The sequence below is a fragment of the Mesoplodon mirus genome (genome assembly GCF_964341445.2).
Source record: "Mesoplodon mirus genome assembly, chromosome: 9".
NCBI lineage: Eukaryota > Metazoa > Chordata > Mammalia > Artiodactyla > Ziphiidae > Mesoplodon > Mesoplodon mirus.
The window spans coordinates 27,064,569-27,084,383 of NC_138985.1; the positions used below are offsets into that span (position 1 = coordinate 27,064,569).

A 19,815-nucleotide genomic window follows, 5' to 3' on the forward strand; every position below is an offset into this window, starting at 1 on the left:
CTGATCTGTAACGTACACACTGGGCTTGTTTTGTTTGTTAGCCAATATTATTTTTCTTGCCTAACAAGTTTGATGCTTATTAAAAAATTACCTCTGGGCAATGCATCTTGGGGTGTTTTGGATAAATATTTGGGGGCGCCCAGAATCATCTTCAAATGAAAATGCAAGGATTTCTTGCCTTGACTCCCTGGGGACGTGGCCACAGACCCTTATCTTGGTGGTCAGTGAAGCAGCCTGGTCCCTTTCCTCTGCCCCCCAAGCCCTGGCCGGCCTCCATCCCCTCGCCTCCGCAGGGGAGGAAGAGAAGTGAGGTAGCTGGTTGCTCATCTCCATCCAAACAGCAACGGAATTCCTTGGACTGGCTGTTCAGTAATCCTCTGCCAGCTGGCTGCCTCTCTTTCCTCTGGGAACTCAATGAATCACACCTCTGCAGTGCATTTGGCCCTTGCAAGCCCTGAGGGCTGCAGGCCTGCGCCTGCCAAATGGGAGGAGCCAGGGTCCAACTGCTGAGCACGGATCACGTGGGCTGAGACTGAGAACAGGAGGATTCCCAGCTGCGGGGGAAGATCACTGATCTGGAGGCCCGCGGGGCTGCTCCAGGGGCAAGCCGTCCCTTTCCCATCTCCTTAGGGGTCCTTGCAGGAGTGCAGGGGCTCGAAGGCAGGCCGAGCAAAGAAGGATTATTCTGTGGGGTTCTCTCCTGCCTCCCCTCCCCCTGATCTCAGAGAAGATAAGCCACTGTTTCATAAGCCCTCCAGCTGGTAGTCAGGGCAATTAGTAGACACCACTGATGCACTGGGTCAAAAATATTACCAAACACGTCTTTGGGGGGTTTTATTTCAATGGTTCAGGCACAGAGAACCTGTGATATCCCTTTACCACTGGCATCAGAAGCACTCATGCCAACTCCAGAGCTTTTTTAAAAGCAGGGCAGGCTAGGGGTTTAGCTGCTTCTCACTGGGGTGGCTGGGGAATCTTTCTTCAGCTAGAGCTTGACTAAGAAGGCTGATCAGACAAAAGCATCTCGGGAAGACAGCACAGCCAATCCACCCCGTTTCCCTGCCCTGGCCCGGTAAGTGGCTGCGGCCCCAGGCAGCAGCGGGCCTCTCTCCCGAGGGGCCGGCGCTGGGGCGAGGCTGGCCAGCTCTCCGGGTCTGCCAGTGCTTCTTCCAGCTTGCTTGGCCGGCTTTCCAGGCCACCTCACACGTACTCACTGAGCCCGGGCCTGGGAAAGCTCCAGCAAAAGGGAAATCAGGAGCAAGAAGGAGGTGTGAGCTGAGCCCTGCAGAGCTGCTGTGGCAGGTGGGAGGCAGAGATAAGAGTGGGGAGGCACGTCTGTTACTTTGTTAAAATAGTCTCCTAATATGAAAAATAAAAAAACAACCAAAACCCTCTATGCACGATTAATTGGAAATACCACATAAAGTTTCTTGCTCACTTGGTGAAGAGCCAGTGATGGAGAGCTCTGTGGGTCCCTGTTCTCCCCAGCACTCCTGCTCCTTGGGCTTGCTCTGCCTTTTCAGGGCTGGGCTGGACCCCACCTCCTGGGGAATGGGAAGAAAATGGTGAGGGGCCCTCGCTTGCCCACTCTCCTGCCTCCCTAAGGCACAGCAGCTCTGGGCTCTTCCTGTCTGAGTCCAAGGGCGTTACCTCCACTCCCCCTCCCTTCCACATACCACCCACCATCACTGCCAAAAGGTATTTAAGTTATTTTCCCCCCAAAGATCACAATAATCTCCCACCTGAGTCTTGTCCCCCGGTCGATCCGATCTGGATCCTGTAGGGATGGAGCTGCAGGTATGAACTTGTGAGCCTCACATGACTTCATGCTGTTCCCTCCTAGCTTCCACTCCCTTCCTCACTGTCCACTCGTCCTGAAGGCCCAGTTCAAGGTCACTGGCCTCCCTGACATGTGCCAGAGCAGCCTGTGTTTTCACAGGTCTCAGTGACTGTTGAATTCCCTCAGCCTCTCGGTCTCCTGTACCCACACCTCGCTTCTGTCTACACCTGCCTGCATCCTTCTCTCCTTCCCTCATTTCCCTGGAGAAGCCTCCATCCTGTGGTCCAGGTAGTTCCAATGATGCTTGCTTTGTCCACTGCAACATCAAGCACCTCCTCTCCTCTGCCTCTTTCCTATTGGATGATTAACATGGTCAAGCCCTTTGCGTTAAAGAAGGAAGAAAGGGCTTCCCTGGTGGCGCAGTGGTTGAAGAGTCCGCCTGCCGATGCAGGGGACACGGGTTCGTGCCCCGGTCCGGGAAGATCCCACATGCCGCGGAGCAGCTGGGCCCGTGAGCCATGGCCGCTGAGCCTGCGCGTCTGGAGCCTGTGCTCCGCAACGGGAGAGGCCACAACAGTGAGAGGCCCGCGTACCGTAAAAAAAAAAAAAAAAGAAAGAAAAAAAAGAAGGAAGGAAGGGAGAGAAAAAGGGAGGGAAGAAAGAAAGGAAAAATGGAAGAAAGGAAGGGAAACAAGAAGAATCCCACTTTCTACCTCTCCAGTCTCTTTCCCTTGGAGATCATGTATTTCCTACTCTCTGAGGTGCCCATGATGCCACTGAAATTGTCATCTGTCTCTTAGAGGATAGGAAGCATGATGTCACAGCTTAATTGCATGCTTGCTTGCTTTCTTAGTGAGAACATGGAGCAACATGTGTCTTAGTCCTGATGGCATCTGGGATGATGACATGGCACAGGCTGCTTGAAAGAGGCCACCAAGTTCCCCTTGGTGTCATGTGTCATTGGATCCTCAACTATTGTGAGCCCATTTCTGTTCTCACCACCCCACTGATAAATGTTTCCCCATAGCCTCCCGGGGTCTCCTGACTCTTAAAACTGGTATTTTTCAGCCCATGTTTCCCTGGACCTACATATTGTTTTTGAAAGTACTGGCCTCCTGAAGTATGCCTCCTTGCTTCCAGAGCACGCAGTCTCTCCTGGCTTCTGAACCCCCTCTCCCCCTCTGTCCAGCCCGGCTCACCTGTGCCCTCCCTGCCTCTTGGTCCATGGGACCAGCGTTCCTTAGGGTTCATTTCTCAGTCTTCCTCTTTTTTTTTTTTTTTTTTTTTTCGGTACATGGGCCTCTCACCGCTCTGGCCTCTCCCGCTGTGGAGCACAGGCTCAGCGGCCACAGCCCACGGGCCCAGCTGCTCCGCGGCATGTGGGATCTTCCCGGACCGGGGCATGAACCCGTGTCCCCTGCATCAGCAGGCGGACTCTTAACCACTGCGCCACCAGGGAAGCCCCTCAGTCTTCCTGTTGTTCAATACCTGTGCCTGTTAATGGTGCTCTTACCCTTTGCTTCATCTCTCACCTGTATACCACAGGCTCCCAAGTCTGGGTTGGTACTTAAATCTGTCTTCTGGGCACTTGCCTACAGTATGTGTCTCCTTGTATTTTCACTCCTCAAGCCAGAGCTTCTCAATCTGGAATTATTTTCTCTCCAAGGGACATGTAGCTATGTCCAGAGACATTTTTGGATGTTACAACTTGGGGGTAGGGGTGGTATTGACATCTAGTGCGTATTGGCTAGGGATGCCACTAAACATCCTGCAGTACGTGGGACAGTCCCCACCACAAAGAATTCTCTGGCCCCAAATGTCAATAATACTGAGGTTGAGAAGCCCTGCCATATGCATCTCAGATGGATAACGCCCCAAACTGAACCTGCCCTTGAATGTCTTCTTGTTATGGCATGCCGTTGTATTCTGTGGTTACATGTCTGTCCCTCCCACTGGGATACAAGCCTACGGATCCACTGCTTTATTCATCTTCCCGTCTCCAGTCCCTAGCAAGGAATCTGAATGGGATATTAGACATCAAGGCAGTGCTGTTGAATGAACGGAATGTGTAATTCTTGTCTGTCTAATATCCCCAGATAAATTGTAAGTTCTCTGAAGGCAGAGACCATCATAACCTACCACTGGGCATTGAGGAAGGTTGGAAGCTGTAAGGGAGGGTGTGGAAGATTCAGGGAAGGGTGAGAACATTTGGAGAACCTAAGATTCCATGCCTGTGCTGGGTGAGTATGGGCCACAAACTATATGGAAAGGAAAAAAAAAAAAGCCTAAAACCAGATTCTATTCTAGATTCTATTACTATTCCTAAAAATAGTAAAGAGTTTGAATAACTAGGTAGAGAAGGCATAAACCAGGTTTATGTTGGTAAAATGAAATTTTAAGAAAGCTAACATTAAAGGAGAGATTAGCTCAGGTTGTATTTGGAATAGTGAATATACTATAAAGTAAAACCTGTGAAAATTAATAAAAGGGAAACCTCAAAGAAAATTGGAGTAGGGAAGACTACCACTCCTTGTCAATTACTCCAAACAGGAAGATGTCAATTACAGACCCCCCACAGGAAGAGACAACCTTGTACTCCCAAACAGGAAGTACAATAACTTTACTACTCCAGTAGGAAGAAGGAAGATTTTCTTCCTGACCATGAACAAACGCAGCTGATGGAAATGCAGCTCAGCCAACAAGGGGCCATCATCACCCCAACTCTCACTTTCCTCCAGTGAACTTTCATTTTTCTCTTGTTAATGACTTTCTTGTCCCACTCTCTTTTCCATAAAAGCCTTCCATTTTGCACAAACCTAGGAGTCTCTCTCTACTTCCTAGAGGATATGCTGCTCCACTCATGAACAGTTTAATAGAGCCAATTAGATCTTCAGATTTACTCAGTTGAATTTTTTTTTAACAAACCAAAGGGGGAAAACTGCCAAGAAAATAAAGAGAAAGCCATGGAGGAAAAAGGGATGAATAAGACATTTTGGCACTTGGTTAAAATTTTCCATCTTAATACTAGAATTCTCCTGTCATATTCTTCTCTAGGTAACACATAACATCTTTGAACCAAAATTACTTAATATAAATCTTTATGAAATACCAAATGGATTGCAGCTTTGCCATGTTACCTGACTCCGCCTCCTTCACATCTCCTTTACCGGAGGCATCTTTTAAACAAAGCTGTGAGTGGTACCTGCGTTCTGCTCACATGAACTGACAGGAGTCTGTCATACGTCTCATTCCCAGGAGTGTCCCATTTCCTACTTTTTCCTTCTATTAGCCTCATTTGTCTTATTTATTTTAATTTAACTTGCTACCTCGTATGCTTCTTTGTAAGCTGACAATTTATACCTAAGACAGGGCATAAGTTCCTATTTTTTTCTCAACGCAGTTGGACACCTTATGTGAAGGATCTAGTTATGAAAGCAAAGAATTTTGGATTTATGGGAGGAAATACTCCTTTGTGAATGAGAAAAGCATGAAGCATCGCTATGACTGGACAATCTCTGCTATAGGACAAGGAGAGAAACATTCGCCACCCACGGGACAGGAGGTTCCCTGAGACAGTGCTAATGCACCTGTGCGTGTGTGTGCACCTGTGTGTGAGGGCTGCACCCATCTTTGTAACCCTGTGATACTGACAACCAGGACCACCTGTCCTTCTCAGCAACAACTAATGCCTTCAGCTGGTGGCTCAAAAGACACCTGATACTACTCAGGAAGAGGAAGGGAACTCTTTTGGAGTCTTTTATAGTGATCTGGAGAAAACTACTACAAGCTGACAAGAAAAGACAAATGAGAGAAATAGCTTATATTTCTGTCTGATGTCAGTTATTAAAAGCCACATAAAGGTAGGCTTCTACCATGTCAGATTTTCTCTTGACATGTGGTAGGGTATCTCTGAAATGAGAGGATAATATATAAAAGAGGGACAAGTTGTTAGACATTAAACCTATTCATGTCTTTCTTCCTAGAGTTTGGCAGAGATAAAATTAAGAAAAACAGTCCAGGTTACAACTGGTGTGCCTCCCAGGTCCCCCTCCTCACACACCACTAGCAGGGTGTACTGCCCCATTCTCCATCTTTGGGATAAGGAATCTGGGTCTCAGAGCAAAAGTTCCCTGTGTGTGTGTGTGTGTGTGTGTGTGTGTGTGTGTGTCAGGGGTCAGGGGGCCTGGGTCTAAACACAGGTTCTGGATTTTTCCAAAGAAAGTCCTTTTCCCATTCAACTGTGAATTAAATAAACCACCTACAAGAAGTTTCGTACAAAGAGTTTTTTATTGACATTGTAAGAAACATTGTTCTTTCTCTTTGTTATAAAAAGACTAAGTGGTTCTGAAAGCAAAAGTAGAGTCCATCTGTGGCGGGGCTGCAGCCCCGGGCTAGAGGTGGGCGCGGGTGGGCATTGCACGGGCTGCGGGCTGATCCGAGGAAGGCCCGGGGCCGGCCATGTCCAAACACTATGCCTACAATACTTAAATGTATTTACACGTGTTTCTTTTAAAAAAAGGATTACACATTTTATTTTTTAAAAAATCTAAAAAAGGTGAAAACAATGAACTTGTATTTTATCTTACACGTTTGCAGGATACACAACAGTAACTTGTCAGAAGAGGACATCCTCCTATCAGTTCAAAACAACATGGGAAGCCAGGTTACAAGACAGCTCACTCTGCTACAATCGTGCGCTCTCGTCTGGGGAGCACGCAGCCTTGAGCCCTGACTGGGCAACACCAACTGGTCCCTCGCTTCAACGACATTAACATAAAATAAGGCACATACATCGCAAGAATCGAAACTCTGCAGCTCAAGAGGGTGAGCCAGTGCGTAAGGAGCAGGGGAAGTCTAATCAGTTGTTTAGAAAACAAAATGGATTGAACATGTTTAACATGGATGCCAAACAGCGGTACCGTGTATGAGCCTGCATTAAAAAGTAGCCATGACCCTAAAGAGTTGGTGTTACCTCCCTAAATGCAAGGGACAGGGAAGTGGAGAGAAGATTGGAGGCTGGGGGTGGGCTCCATCACAGGAGATGCCAAGTCTACAGAGATCCATGTCCAGACGGGACACTTGTAAGTGGCCCCAAAAGATCTTCCCTACATTATCACAACAGATTGAAAAAATACACTTTCCTCTTCCACCTCTCCTTTCCTCCATCCTTCTGGGATTTCCATACTGAGAGAAGCCAAATACTGAGCTGAAGCATGAGTGTCTCCTGCAAATCTGAAGGCGGGAGCCAAGAAAACAAAGTATGAAGAGAAAAAGATAGGGGGTGACCCGGAGAATCACCAGAAACCATAGGAAAAACAGAGGCACAAGGTGACAGCCATGCTCATCCCAGGCTTCATCCATCCTTCCATGTAGGGCAAAGGTGACATGGGAAATTATGTCAATTGATAAATCAGGACACATCTAGGAATGCTAGTGGGGAAAGGATTCAGATGGAGGAGAAGGAAGACAGAGATTGGATTAAGCCACAAGGGCATGCAAGCTCAGACCAGGACCTGGAGATTTTGAGTTCATGGCAAAAACAAGATTCATGGAAGGGATTACTGATTTTGTAACCAGATCATGACCTGTTTGAAGAACACAGAAAATGCCTTGATCTTTCCACTGAAAAGTGGTAGAGACTCAACTCTCCTAGCTCAGATCATTACTTGTCTTTTGATTTTGGACTCTGTTCTGAAGCAGATGCTTCCTTTGATTTACATGTAGGTGTTGCACAGGGGGATGGGTGGGGATGGCCGGAGAACCTCAGCATTTCTCTGCTTTCATTTAGTTGAAAGCAAACCAACTGTCTTAGCCAAAGTCCCAAAGGGCAGTTTTACTTCCACACTGAGATTCTTGGTCCAAATGAGAGAACATAAACATGAGACAAATGGGCTGGTCCTAATATTCTATTTAATACTTTTATTTGATTTTGCCTAATATAGTTTAAATGGCAGGAATAAAGGGAAAAGCCACATAATGGACTCATGAATCACTTTGGAAAAATCCAACTCCAGGGTCAAGGGGACAGAATACGGCAGGTAGCCTGAGATGTCGATGTTTTATTTTCATAGCTTACGTATTTTTAAAAGTAGAATGCTGGATAATCCACGTACTCTGTGCACACATAGTATGTCTTTTATGTGTAGCAACTGCACCTGGGGAGTAGCTGCACTTTTTAAATCTTGAAATGTTTTAATCCAAAACAAAAGTCCAGATTAAGTCCACATTAAGGACAAACTGCATAGAACACTTAACTTCTTAAATGGATGCATCACTTAATAGATAGGGTGCAAAAAAAAGGTATCCACACAGCTACAAAACTTCTTCCCTTGTGCTTTCAAATACTAAAAATATTTGAAGCGATTTATTCCAAATATCTTTGTCTGTGAGCTTTTTTCTTTTACAACCAAGTTTTATCAATCCCCTAAAATAGGGCACTTAGAATAGAAATACTCCTTCACTATAGTGGAATTAACGTATGTTAATGACATAGCCAGCTGTGGGGTTAAGTACCTATATTCTCAGAACTAGATATCATCAATTCTCAGTTATCTATGAAAACGGGGCAAGAGATGGAACTATCAACAAATATGCAAACCCACAAATATTCCCCAAATTCTCCACAGTAGCTTGAATCCGCAATCCATGTACCTTCTTACCAGAACAGATGAAAGTAACAGCACATGTCTGAGTGTCACCCAGCGCCCTTTCCCGTCTCCCTGGAAGAGCACTGAACATTCACGGACAGAAAGAGAGACAGGAGGCAAGGTCCATAACTGAGAACTGTCGTACAGACGTACCCACCCTAAGCTCATGTGTGGACAGGAAGAATTTTAAACTCCAATGGTGGGCACACCATTTCATGTACAAGAGTCCCAAATTTCGACCTGTGTGAATCTGTCTAAAGCACGCTCTGAACTGAACTGCGGGCAAGGAGCATCTCAAAAACCTGTGACCTCTGATACAGTACACTCACAAGAGATTCCCAAACTCACTCTCCATGGATTCCCAAACTCACTCTCCATGTTCTGATTCTCGTGCCCAGTGTGGGAATTAAAAAACAAAAGAAACAAAACACAAAAACAAACGTTGGACACATGTAAAGGAAAATGGAAAAAAGCTGGAAGTGTAACCCCTTGGTGACAAGCACACCAGTTCCTATTTCCTTGGAGTAACAGAGAAACATGTCAAATCCTTTCACTTGCCCTCTCTCCAAAAAGAAAGAAAGAACATGCACATCACACATTTACACCGGTTTACTAAAAAAAGGGGGGGGGGGGGCGGGCTTACAGTTTTTAAAAAAAGAGGGTGTTTCGAGTGTAACAATACTGATTCAAAACTGAAATGGAAGACAGTTTCTCCCTAGAATACTTTAGGGTTTTTCAGAGTCCTTTTCCATAAAAGGAATATACTTGAAACACATCCCAGTTAGGTGAGATGAGATTGCTAAAACATATACAGAACTAGAAAAAATAAAAACGAAACAGCCAAAAAAAAAAAGGGTCAATTTAAACTTTTAAACTCCTAAAGTTTCAGGTCTCTTGGCAGTCTTTTTATTTTTTATTTTTTTTCGCCTAATGCCTACTGCATAACTGCAAGGAATTTGCTTTCTTCCGCGAGGGAGGTCAGCAGGGAACTCATGTCCCCGATTGCCATGTTGGTGGTGCTCAGAGACAGGGCTGGCAACGGGAGGGCGGCGCGTGGCGTCGTGAGGCGGGACGAGCTATGAGAAAGGTTCTGAATGATACTTGGGCTCAGGGCTCCTGACATCAGGCTGGCGTGGTCCGCGTCGTCTATGATAGCGTCGAAATCAATCTGCACCCCTTCCAGGTCATGGCTGTCGAGGCTGTCCACTGTGCTCGTCACCTGGTTAGCACCTGGGGAGAGTAATTCAGAGTTTTCGGCGCTCGCCCCCTGGAGCAGGCAGTTGGCTTCTGACACAGAGAAGGACCCAGTTTTCACGTCTTGCTGACCGAAGCCAATGGTTTGGTCATAGAACTGACCAGAGTAACTGTGCACATTCGAGTAGAGCTGATGGGGCTGCCCTGGCATCTCCATCTTGATGCCGTTCACCCTGCAGGTCTGACTTGGGTCACTGGGCTGTCCTGGCTGCAGAGCGAGGCCGCCCCTCGGCCCAGCCTGGCGCCGGCTGCCCCCGTAGCTGGCACACGGCTGGTAGCCCCTGACGGCTGCCAGGCTTGACAGCTGGATGCCGGTGCTGGGAGGCCCTGGCAGGCCGCTTTCTGGCCCTTGATAGACGTGGATATGTGAGGTAGCGCTACCGTGCCCCAGCACGTGCTGCCCGGGGCGGCCTGCCCCCTGGGGGTGCATGCCGTCACTAAGGAGCTGATGCGCCAGGTACCCCTGTCCCACCGGGTCTGGGCTGGGCATGCCATTCACCGTGCTGCCCGCTGACTCGTTCGGTGCCACCGACAGGCCAAAATCTGGCTGGCTCCCGCTCCCTTGCATGGGGATGCTTTTCAGCTTTGCTGCCTGGATCCCGGCACCGCAGGCCCCGTCGAGCAAGCCGGGCTGCCGGGCCAGGCAGTTTCCATACTGCTGGGCCTTATAGGGCTGTTCGTGGAAGGCGTTCCCGTTGGTGCCCGCAGCTCCGCCGCCGCCGTGGCTCACCAAGTGCTCCGGGCCCCCGAAGGAGCTGCTGTGCTCCCCGGGGGTCGGATACCCCCCAGCCGGGCCAGCCCCACTCCTCAAGGGATTCTGTGGGTGGACGCCCACGTGGCTGTACAACCCGAAGGCGCGGGCCTGCTGCGCTGTGGACCGCTGGCCGCACTTCAGCTTGGAGGAGGACACGTCGGCGCTGCCTGAGCTGACTTCGTTCCACTGAATGGGCAGGTCGGATTTACTGGCATCAGTGCAGGGCGGTTCCAGCCCACGATACTGCTGGCTGGAGTGGCTACCGGGCAGCCCAAGTGGGTCAAAGTCGCCGGGCCCGCTCCCCAAGGCTGGCCCGTGGGGCGCTTTGCTGTCATCAGAGACGGTGCCCGGGAAGTGCTGCTCATACCCGACTGGGTTCTGGGAATTTAAATACTGCACCACGTCGTCGGGCAGGAGATCCTCGTCGTTCAGGCTCACATCGGCGTCCATGGCCAGGGACTCCAGGGTGACGTTCTCAGAAATGCTCGGGGGACAGGGAGACGCGTGGAAGTGTCGGGACTGGCTCCCGTCTGGCCGCGTGTAGTTCTGAAGCACTAGATTACGCTTCTCCAGGGATGGAGGCAACACCGGAGGGCTGAAGCTGTTAAGGCTGTTGAATCGCTGCACCCGGGGCAGGGAGAGGCTCTCGGAGGCCGTCCGCACTGGGTCGCTGGCTCTTCTCACGCCGTTGCCCAGCGCATCCTGGGGCAGCAGCGGGCGTCGGCCGTACCCATGGGCCCCGCCGTCGCTGCATCTCCGGGGAGGCTGTACGGGAGGCAGAGTGCCCGTGGGCTCCCTGCCATCGCCCAGCAGGGCCATCCGGGTCTTGAGGCTCATCCTCTCCATGTTGGGCAGCGGGGTGGGCGGCGGGCCGCCCGTGGCAGCGGCGTACTTGGCCTTCAGGCGGTACTGCTGGGCGGGCGTGAGGCTGAGCAGGCTGGGCAGGCCGTCGCCCTGGCTGGCCTCGCTGGACCTGCGCGAGGCGTCGGTGGAGATGGGGTCGTAGGAGTCGGCCACGCTCACGTTCTGGGGCCGCCCGTCGGCCTGGGACGCCTCGCTGGACCGGCGGCTGGAGAAGCAGGGCGAGATGCCGGAGGAGCGGCGGCTGCTCAGGTAGGCGGAGCTGATGGTGCTGGCGCTGCTGTCGCTCCGGCTGAGCAGGTTCAGCATGGTGATGTCCACCCCACAGAGGTCGCTTCTGCTCGGGAGAAGGGGCGGGGGCCCGCCCACACTGCAGCCGGTACCGGGCTGCGTGCCTGCACACAAAGCCAGGGAGACAGGGGTTCATTTCAGGATGACTTAACACAGGTGTCGGCGAACTGTGACTCTTTTCGGTTTCCAGGGCCGGGCGGCCTCGGCCATGGTTACCCATCGCTGCCCTGCAGCACCAAAGGGCCTGGGCGCAGGAGTAAAGGGGTGGGTGAGGCTGGGTGCCAATAAAACTTTATTTACAAGAGCAGGTGGGGGGCTTCCCTGGTGGCGCAGTGGTTGAGTCCGCCTGCCGATGCAGGGGACGCGGGTTCGTGCCCCGGTCCGGGAGGATCCCACATGCCGCGGAGCGGCTGGGCCCGTGAGCCATGGCCGCTGAGCCTGCGCGTCCGGAGCCTGTGCTCCGCAACGGGAGAGGCTGCAACAGTGAGAGGCCCGCGTACCGCAAAAAAAAAAAAAAAAAAAAAAAAAAAAAAAAAAAAAAAAAGAGCAGGTGGGAGCTGTACATGGCCCATGCCTGGTTTAAAGAAAACAGTAACAACTCCCTGGATGAGTTAAGCTCCTTCACTGGTGCAGTGTAAGGTCCAAGTGAAGGGTCCCTGGAAGTATATACAGTGTCAAGTTACAGGAAGTACCAGGGCAGAAGGCATATAGGTAAGCTCAGGGCTTCCCCATGACATCCTATGCGGGTGTAGCGCACCTGAGTAGGTAGGGTGGAGGAGGTTCACCCTTGGGTTATGCTGCAGATATTGAGTGTAATTTCAGAAACACAAACTGACTGGGGGCCGACAGTGACAGAGATGACTTGCCTTTCTCTGAATTGGGCCACCAGTCAAAGTGGCTGCTTACCTCCCGGCTGCAGACTATGGAAGCCAGAAACAGGTGCTAACCCGGGATGCCTCTGCGGCTGGGATTTCCTTTCCCTGGTCTAAGAGGTATGATTTCACCATCAGAATATGAGTCATGCACGGTCTTACTTTTCATTTCAGGATTATCCTCTTACTGCCTGCTTTTAAAATATGGACTCTCCAGAAAGGCAACACTAATATTTATGGCTCCAGCATCATTTTAGGGCTGGTGGGGAAACAAGCAAATGGAAAACCAAGGGCCTGGGTCTGCTTAGTGCTCCGGCTGCCCTTGAAAGAACAGAAAACCCCGCGCGGACACAAGGACTGTCCAGAACTCACCGTTTCCTATGAGAGGAGAGACCGCAGGGGCTTTGGGGGGTAGAATGGGATGCAGTCGCGGAAGCATTCCATTCACTTGTTTGAGTCTTTCTAGCTTGACGTGCTCCATCCATTTGGTCCCTGCCGGGTTCCTCCGGGCTTGCAAAGCGAGGGCTGTGGTTGCAGTGGAAATGGTCGAGTCCATGATTGGGGTTTCGTCGATGGCACTGAGGTCGCCCATACCACCTCCATCGGTTAGAGGAAGCTCGAGCCCACTGTTGGAATAGTTGCTGATGGGGGACTGTTGGCTGCTGCATGAAGACTGACCACCAGGGCTTGGCTGAGATGTCTGTGCGGTCAAGAGGAAAGGAAAGAAATGTCAGCCGAATGATAAAGGCCAGGGAGCAGATGACGAGAGATCACGCAGATCAAGTCCTGCGGGGTTCTCAGTGGGTGGGGTGAGAAGAACTATGTTCTGGTGAGTGGAGGTGGCCTTCCTCAACCTTAGTGACTGCGCCGCAGGCGGATGTGCAGCAGAGGGAACGGACAGCGGGGGTGCCGGATATGATGTATCAGCCATGGAACCCCGCCCCAAATGCCAATCTGCATCACACTTCCTTGTTGGTTCCCACCCCGCCTCCATGACTTTATCCTTTGGGCAAATTACTTAGCCACTCTAAACGTCACTTTGCTTATCCAGAAAATGGGGGCAATTTATTTATCCTAGGGATTGTTGTGGGAATTAGGTGTAAAGCCCTTAAAACACACAAAGTTCAAAAAGACCTGGAGGACAGTACTTAATTGGCTCGGAGGGCATTAGCGGTTGTTATTATAATTGCTTTAGTCCTCAGAATATATGTTCCAAGAGCACATGTTAACTCCCCTCCAGCCAGCCCCTCTATACTATTCCAGGCTGGTTCCCCAAGCTCTTGTAACCTCTCTACTTTCCTTCTACATTTTCTTGCTTTGTAGAACTCCAAGCAGGGTGTAGGGTAAAAGCAGTTGTAAGAGGGAAAACTTCAATCACTTAGCTTCTGCTATAGCCAGAGAGGATCCGCATTGCACTAGGAGAATTGGGCCAGGTTTCCCTAACCCCAACCAAGTGGGCTGGGTAAGCCAATTCCGCAACTCAATGGGAACTTAATCTGGTCCACTGGTTCTCAGGGAAAGAACGCCCTCCATGGGCCCCTGGCCATGGGGCCTGGAAAGCTCACTGTCTCCACATTTGGCAGCCCTCTATAGAATGGCCTGCACTGAGCAGTCCACACAACCTGGAACTGGCCCATCTAAAATTCCAGTGGTGCCCTGGTGGATAAACACTCTAATCCTTTACGCAGTGATAAGAAAAGTGATGTTCAGAGAAGCTCAGTGACTGCCCAAAGTCACAAAGCGAACATTGTGATGACCTAGACTCCCAGACCGGCCTCACTTCCATTCTTCTGTAGCACCTTCTCCGGTGTTATCTAAAAACTAAAGCCTGACAGCAGCCCAAGAGCAGGGAGAGATAACTACACACACTCCAGTATAGACGGCTGTGGTCTCTGGTGGAACCACAGTGCTGTCAGCAAGGGGTCTGGACACAGTCATTTTCCATGGAACCCGTTACAGTTTTTCTGAGAACACAGTACATACACCCAAGCAAATGAACACTTTCTAAGCGAGTACCACATGGTATACTAAATGTGTCCTGGGCAACCAAGCAGAGAAAAATACGATACACAAATGTGATCATGAATGCATGAAACCTGTCTTAAGTTTTTGCTTCTGCAGTGTCCTGAAGAGCCAGACCACCTGCTCCTTTGCAGAGAACTTACATCATCCAGGGCTTTGGATGTCTTTTATGCTTGGATTGTCAAATCAGTATGTGTGTGTGCGTATGTGAATCTGTGTGTATGTACACACGCACATGCAGGCTCACACTTCCACAGGGCCCGGAAGAAGGCTCACATGCACCTACAATTAGAAAATGCTTAAAGGAGCGCAGACATTTCAATATAGATTAAATTGCCAACAAGTGTATTCAGATCTTGCTCTAAGAAGGTGGTGCACGTCTGGTCCAAGAATAAATTTACACTAGTCAATATGACAATTAAATAGTCTTTGAGAACATCTGCTTGGTCGGCCCCAGTGTGATTTATTATGAAAACCTAGACAAATAGAATGATGAATTTCAACATCTAACTCCACATTTCCACATGCTGAATGTTCAAAACACATCACTTCTATGTTGGAAACATATCTGAGTAATGTCCACTACTAAAAATATCCCAAAGGACACAGATGAAAGAAAAGTGAAACAAATAAAAGTTAAACGTTAAAATGAAAACAAAACAGAGAGCAGAGAAGCCAAAATTCCCTCACCTTATTACCCACTGTCCTTAGGAAGTGAGAAGAAGACATTTAGGAGCATTACACAGAAGAGAAGTTGGAGTAATAAGAAAAAAAGAAGAAAGAATTTAATTTATAGCATGATGAGCAAATCAAAGACAAGTTTTTGAAGAAAGAATATTAGAAATGTAAATCTCCTGTGCCTTAGTAAATGCCTATGAAGATACCTACTTATATTTACATGTGTGTGTACATATTCATAAAATAGTCTCCTATGGAAATTTGATTAACTTATTAACCTCACTAAGCCTCAGTTTCCACACCGGTAATATAAGGGGTCTAGTCTCAGTCTCTGTGAACTCTTTCCAGTGCTTTGTTTCTATGATTTAATTATTTTATAAAATATTTCACATCTTGGAGAACCTCAGATGTCACTGAGCAAAATCACTGTAAATTTTTTTTTTTGTGTGGTACGCGGGCCTCTCACTGTCGTGGCCTCTCCCGTTGTGGAGCACAGGCTCCAGACGTGCAGGCCCAGCGGCCATGGCTCACGGACCCAGCTGCTCTGCGGCATGTGGGATCTTCCCAGACCGGGGCACGAACCCGTGTCCCCTGCATCGGCAGGCGGACTCTCAACCACTGCGCCACCAGGGAAGCCCCACTGTAGATTTTTATTTCTACCAATTTTCTTTCTAAAGAATGGGTGTTTGGAGAAGAGATAAGTTTTCTTTTCTTTTCTTTCTTTTTTTTTTTAACTTTTTTTGCTATGGATGTACATTAAAAGTACAAGGGATTCTGGGTTCCTAGGATGTCCTAAAAACATAAATCATTGTCTTTCAATGACATAATCTAGGAGACCACAAATTCACTTTCCTTGTTTCATTAAACACTTGAGGATAAACGGTTGAATCTTTTGCACAATTATTATATAGGTGGACTTGATTTTAGGAAATTGATAAATGCTCCCCCCCAAAAAAAGTATATAAAACACAGTTTACGAATTGATTAATTTAAAAGTATAGTGATCAGTCATAACACGTATAAAAACTTCTTACTAAGGTGTTTTTTGAAAGCAAAGTACGGCTACCCACTGGGAAATAATGATACATCTGGACAGCTTATTTGCATGATTTTTGGCTAGACTTAGTGTCACTTTCTAAGACTCGTAAGAGTTCAAAGACAAACTCAGTAAGTCATTAAATTCCACTCTATCGATTCTGAAATTTTATGTGCATTAATTCCCGCCCAGACATACCGCTACATGGTGACATAACTTGGGAATTCATAGGATGTCCATACAATTCTTGGACTTTCCTCATTTTAAGCAAATGCTTCCTTGAACTGAGTAGAAATCTGCCTGTCTGGTCATTTCCATGCATCTGGAAGTCTAAGCCTGTGACTTCTACCTAGTACGTTTCTTGCATATCCCGAGATTGACAGACTAGAGCCCAAAGCGCAGAGCTGACTGCATTATACATATGCCAAATACAAATGTACTAAATCTCCTCTGATCGCTACTCTCTTCATTCTTCTCGTTGTCTTTGGAAAAATTTCAGATAGTTTATTCTGGCCCATGCAGAAGGCAAAATCACCAAGTGAAGTTTGAAAGAAGCTGCAACAGTAGCTTAATCCATGTATCCTATTTGTCATCAAACCATATGATTTTTGCTGATGACATTTTTCAAATCCCTCCCTCGCTTTCCACCTCCTCAGTTCAGGCACCACTGCAGACACAGTCTCGAAGTCTATCAACCAATCTCCAGATTGGCACTGGAGTTGTCTTTTCTAACAACTTAGAGAATCTAAAAAAATCCCTTTATATCCTCCCCCTCTTTTTACTCTGGCACATTCCCCCGGGGCCCCAAGGCTGGGGCTTGGCTGCACCAGCATGCGGTCCTTCGCCTCTCTGAGCGCTGAACTTGGCGGCCACCTGCCCTCTGCTTTCCCATCGTGTCCTCAAGTGCACTGGCTCCGAACCCTCTGACCCAGACTTGTCTTAAAGCCCCATCACACTGAGTTGTGTTTGTTTCTTGGTCTCCCTATCCCACTGGACTACAGATCCATAAAGAATAGGGGCCGTGGCTTATTTATCTTGGGGTCACCAGGGCAAAGAAGTCAGAAAATATGTTTACAGAAGGACTGAGTGGATGATTCTCTACATTAGAGACCTGCTGAAAATGTGCACTGTGGTGTCTGTCGACCTGCCACAAGGTGGGATGCTTCCAGATCGATTTCAAAAACCAGTTAGGGAACCCTGGAACTCTTTCCTGAGCTGAGCTCTGCTGTGCAGATCAACCTGGGGTAGGCAATCTGGATCAGGGAGCTCTGACCTCCGTAAATCAAACAGTGGAATGCAGTGAGAACGGGGCAGTGAAGTCCGCCCCTCGCCCCTGCCCTCAGCGCCCCACCTGGCCCCTTTAAAGACCTGGGAGAACTTTGGGGAAAACCAGAAGGAAAGCGAATGACATACCATGGGCTTCTCCGCCTTGACCGTTTTCACTTGGAGGCATTCTTCCCGCTTTGAGGTAGTGTTGCTGAGGTCCTTCTGCTCCCCGAGGGCTCCCTGAGTCTGCCGGCCGGGTGACCTAGACTGTGAGTGGCCGCCGGAATCTCGTGGCGCCGGGGGCCTGGGATGCACGTCCCCACGCTGCTTCTTGGTGACGTGAGCCTCTGGGCCGTGCACGGTCTTCACGTGTTTCCGGAGGGAGCTGGGGTCTGTGTAGCGCTTGGTGCAGCCGGGGATTTTGCACACGTACGGTTTCTGCCAAATGCCCCAAGGATGAAAGAATAGGTTGTTATCAAAGCGATTATCCCCCCAGCCTGGCGGTCTTTTGTGGCTACTCATTATATTTTTAATTCTTTCAAAGCACGATCACAAGGCTGTGAGGTGTTCAAAACCCTCTAAATGGTGCAAAGGTTTAATAAACGGAATCCAGCTTGAATACATTATTACTTTAGAGAGTGCTCAGGGTGAGTGAAGAACGTGTAAATTGCACTTATGTTCTTGGAAGCATTTATCCTGTGAGTAGGAAGAAGTATCATGGTGTCACGTGGTGCTCAAGAGATTATTATTATTTTTTATTTATTTATTTATTTTTGCGGTACGCAGGCCTCTCACTGTTGTGGCCTCTCCCGTTGCGGAGCACAGGCTCCGGATGCGCAGGCTCAGCGGCCATGGCTCACGGGCCCAGCCGCTCCGCGGCATGTGGGATCTTCCCGGACCGGGGCACGAACCCGTGTCCCCTGCATCGGCAGGTGGACTCTCAACCACTGCGCCACCAGGGAAGCCCCTCAAGAGATAATCTGATGATAAGAATGGTGGTGATGATACTGCTGATGATAACAGAAGAAGGATAAAAGACACCCATCCTTTAATGAGAAGAACGCTTTGGGCAGAGCTGGTGTGAAGACCTTTCTTACAAATATCCTGGTTCTCAGACCTAATATCACTCTACCTCCTTTGAAAATGAGCTCTTTACACATTGACACAGTAAGAAAAAAAACTGCCTGCAGCCTCTCCCGGGTTAGCTATCACTAAAATACTTTCCTTTGGGTTGTATTACAACTGCGGGGGTTGTTCAGGGCTCAGAATATCCAGAACCTTTCTGATCTTCGAAGTTGTAAGCCCTGTCGGAGTGTCCACGAATGCTTACTCGTAAACCGATGTGGGCGGATGGATGTCGTCCTGGAGACGAGGATTCCTGGATGAGGCTCTGCTTGCGAGTACTAAGATCTAGAAATTACTTCATGCTACTTTTATTTTCTATGTGGGCCAGTGATCAAGCCTACAGATACAGTCATAAAAAATTATATGGACGCTTATAGCTGAATAGTTACTCACATCACAGAACTCATGGCATTGTATTCATGATCGACATCAGAACTGTGATTTCGTTTACTTCCCTTGAAATCTAATATATTCAAGGATACTTATATGAGTCTATATTTATCTCTGTGTATACCAGAATATGAGCTATTAGGTAAACAATAGTCATAAGAGTCATGCTTCATATAATGCATCCATTACAGTTATATTAAAAAGATTCTCTGTCTTATAGAATGATGCTTTTTCCCTGAAAGCCCAAGAACAGACTGAGAGCTACCTAAAATGATGAAATGTCCTAATGTAGTGAAATAAAGATTCCAGAAATGACCTTGAGAGACCTCACCTCCAAACTTGAGATTCTTTTCAGTAGATTTGATTCCCATTAACTACAAATTACTTCTATTCAGGAGCTTGTGTGATTTGCAGCATATATATATATATATAATGAAACGAGCACATCAAATTCTATGCATTAGGGACAGGAGAATGGCTCTGATGATTAGTGCTATTACCGTATAGCATCTGACCTCGGCCCTGTGCTTGCTCACTCTGCTGCTGTCACAGACAGACAGGAATGTATGGGGTAGGGAGAGGGAACACAGAGCCAGGCCCCTGTTATATGTTTGAAGAGCTACTCTTCCCATACATATCTGCATGTATGTATCATGGGTTAGCTTGGAAATGAGAACACAGCTAGAGGTGGAATGAATCTGCTCATGTTCATCAGCTCCTTCATTTCCAGGACCAACAGAACATACACGTACATGTGTGCCCATGTGCCCTTGCATGTGGACATATAAAACAGCCACCTACAAAAAAACTCCAAGAACACAGGGTCAGGAAACTTAACT

At 48.4% G+C, this 19,815-nt stretch overlaps 1 protein-coding gene across 4 annotated transcripts in view; it reads right to left on the reverse strand.

Annotated features, from left to right (window-relative positions):
- Positions 1-6,097: 6,097 nt before the first annotated feature.
- GLI3 (GLI family zinc finger 3) overlaps positions 6,098-19,815 on the reverse strand; it is a 281,589-nt gene continuing 267,871 nt past the window's right edge. For all 4 annotated transcript variants that reach the window (XM_082631920.1, XM_082631922.1, XM_082631919.1 and 1 more), the window contains exons 13-15: positions 17,609-17,899; positions 12,832-13,159; positions 6,098-11,691 (exon numbers count right to left, since the gene is read on the reverse strand). In XM_082631920.1, the coding sequence (XP_082488046.1) occupies positions 9,362-11,691; positions 12,832-13,159; positions 17,609-17,899 (2,949 nt within the window). In that variant the 3' untranslated portion in view covers positions 6,098-9,361. The remainder of the gene's footprint in view (positions 11,692-12,831; positions 13,160-17,608; positions 17,900-19,815) is intronic.